Source organism: Colletotrichum chrysophilum (assembly GCF_026319265.1).
Source record: "Colletotrichum chrysophilum strain AFK26 chromosome Unknown scaffold_493, whole genome shotgun sequence".
NCBI lineage: Eukaryota > Fungi > Ascomycota > Sordariomycetes > Glomerellales > Glomerellaceae > Colletotrichum > Colletotrichum chrysophilum.
The window spans coordinates 1-2,461 of record NW_026517780.1 but is presented as its reverse complement, the minus strand read 5'-3'; the positions used below and the strand labels follow the sequence as shown (position 1 = coordinate 2,461).

General features: G+C 65.5%; 1 protein-coding gene across 1 annotated transcript; it reads left to right on the top strand.

The window, feature by feature from the left end:
- Nucleotides 1-31: 31 nt before the first annotated feature.
- Nucleotides 32-2,135, top strand: COL26b_014512 (uncharacterized protein; the record flags this gene model as incomplete). The annotated part of the gene is made up of 1 exon (XM_053187083.1): nt 32-2,135. A coding segment is annotated over one exon (2,104 nt), but the record flags the coding sequence as incomplete, so codon positions are not given.
- Between the last annotated feature and the right edge of the window lie 326 nt (nt 2,136-2,461).

The window sequence follows — 2,461 nt, the reverse complement described above, 5'->3', positions numbered from 1 at the left end:
GCAGGCCGCGCAGGCGGAGGAGGTCGAGAGGATGTGTTTGGACGCCATCATCGCCATCATCGAGGACCCGTACAAGCAGAGCCAGAAGGAGAGCGCGATGATCGGCGCGTTGGCGGTGTTGGGCATCCGCGAGGACGGCGGGTGGCACCAGGCGACGGAGTACACGACGAATTATTCGGCCGTGATCAAGGTGGCCAAGATGTTCGTCGTGTACCAGGCGTGGTTGGAGCGGCAGGACGAGGTGGCGGCGTTGACGGCGACCAAAGGGGCCGAGGCAGCATACGAAGAGGCCAGCAGCGTGTTCCATTTGGTGCGCGACAAGGTGCGGCGGTTCATGACGCGGATGCCCGGGCGGCCGGACGACGAGCCCAGGGCGATGAATTGGATTTACGACGCGCGCACGTACGGGATGCACATCCGGTTCAACACGGTAGCGCCGGGCATGGTGGATTGGAGCGGCGACCGGATATCGTTCCGACGGGTGCAGGTGCGTGTGTGCGAGTTGGCCGAGATGTTCCACGGGGTAGCGCAGGAGGCGCGGTCGTTGTTGGCGCAGTTGGCGATGGTGGATGGGGATGGGGATAGGGATAATGATCCCAAGTGGAACGGGCACGGCGATGGGTACGGAGGCCGATCAGCGTTAGCAGCAGCGTTGCCCGCCATCAGGTGGGACAGCATGCACGACGACCACAGCCAGGACCGGCCGGGGTATTCGTTTTTGCACGACGACCGCAACGAGGCGTGGGTGGGCAAGGGGAAGGGGTGGATCGCACGGCGCATCGCAGAGTCGGAGGCACGGCGGCGGGCGTGGTTGGACCCGACGCGAGGGACGGCGGCAGCAGCAGCAGCAGCAGCAGCAACAGCAGGAGAGGCGGAGGAGGCCACATCCAACCGCAGCAATAGTCACCACCCATACCGCGAGAGGACGGTGCAAGCATACAGACAGGCGTTGGAATCGTTCCGGGAGCGGTTGTGGATGTTGATGCACATGGTGGCAGGGCAGCCGGCGCGGGCGCCCGAGTTAGCAGGCATCAGACACAGCAACACGGCCAACGGCGGGGTCAGGAACGTGTTCGCACACGACGGCATGATATGTTTCATCACGTCGTACCACAAGAATTACCGCCAGACGGGGACGGCCAAGGTGATACACCGGTATTTGCCGCGCGAGGTCGGCGAGTTGTTGGTGTGGTATTTATGGTTGGTGTTGCCGTTTTGGCAGCAGGTAGGAGGCATCATCCATCAGACGGACCGGAAGAGCGCATTTTTATGGGCGGACGACGTGGTTGTAAGGGGCAGGGCGGCGGGCGAGGCGAGCCGTGATAACACCAGGGGCGACGAGCGCCGCAATAACACCAAGGACAACGACGCCCGTGACAACACCATCACAGACGAGAGCGCCAACGCCACCCCCAGCCGGGCGCCGTGGACGGACGAACAGTTATGGACGTCAGACAAGGCAAGACGGATCATGCAGCAGCACAGCGAGCGGTTGGTCGGTAACAAGATCAACATCAGCGGGTGGCGGCACATAGCCGTCGCCATCGCCAACCGGTATTTGAACGAGGCGTTCGGGCGGGCAGACGACAAAAACAACGACAATAACGACAACGACGACGACGACGTGGGGGTCGAGGACAGCGCATTGGATTTGCAGGCAGGGCACGGCACGCACGTGGCGGGGATGATATACGGGCGGTTGTACCAGGAGGCACCGTTCGGCACGGCGGCGTTGCGGGACAGGTTCCGGGCCGTCAGCCGGCAGTGGCACCGGTTGTTGGGGTTCGGGGCGGAGGACCGGGGCGGCGGGGCACCGACCAAGCGGCGGCGGACGGCGACGACGGCGGCGGAGGAGGAGTTCGAGGGGCAGCGGCGGCGGCGGTTCACGCGGTTGCAGTTGGCCAACGCCGGCGGGCAGTTGCGGCAGATGATGGGGGACCCGCAGGCGGCGTTCCGCGGCCAGCAGGAGCGGGTCATGCGGTCGATCATGCGCGGGGACGACCCGATCGTGCAGGTGACGGGCACGGGCGGCGGCAAGAGTTTGTCGTTCATGTTGCCGGCGTATTGCGCGCCGGACGGGGTGACGATCGTCGTGACGCCGTTGGTGGCGTTGCGTACCGACATGGACGCGCGGTGTTCGAGGTCGGGGTTAGCGTCGACGACGTGGCGCGGCGGCGGGCGGGCCAACACGACGGCAGTAACGGTGGTGTTCGTGACGCCCGAGTCAGCCGTCACGCAGGGATTCCAGGATTTCGTCGGGCGGTTGCAGCGGCGGCAGCAGTTGGACCGGGTGGTGTTGGACGAGTGCCACGTCGTGTTGGACGGGTCGAGGGGGTTCCGGCCGGCGTTGCGGGGGTTGGGGCGGACGGTGCAGGAGTTCGGGGCGCAGTTGGTGTGTTTGACGGCGACGTTGCCGCCGGCGGAGGAGCGGGAGTTTTTCGCCGTGACGGGGATCCGGCCG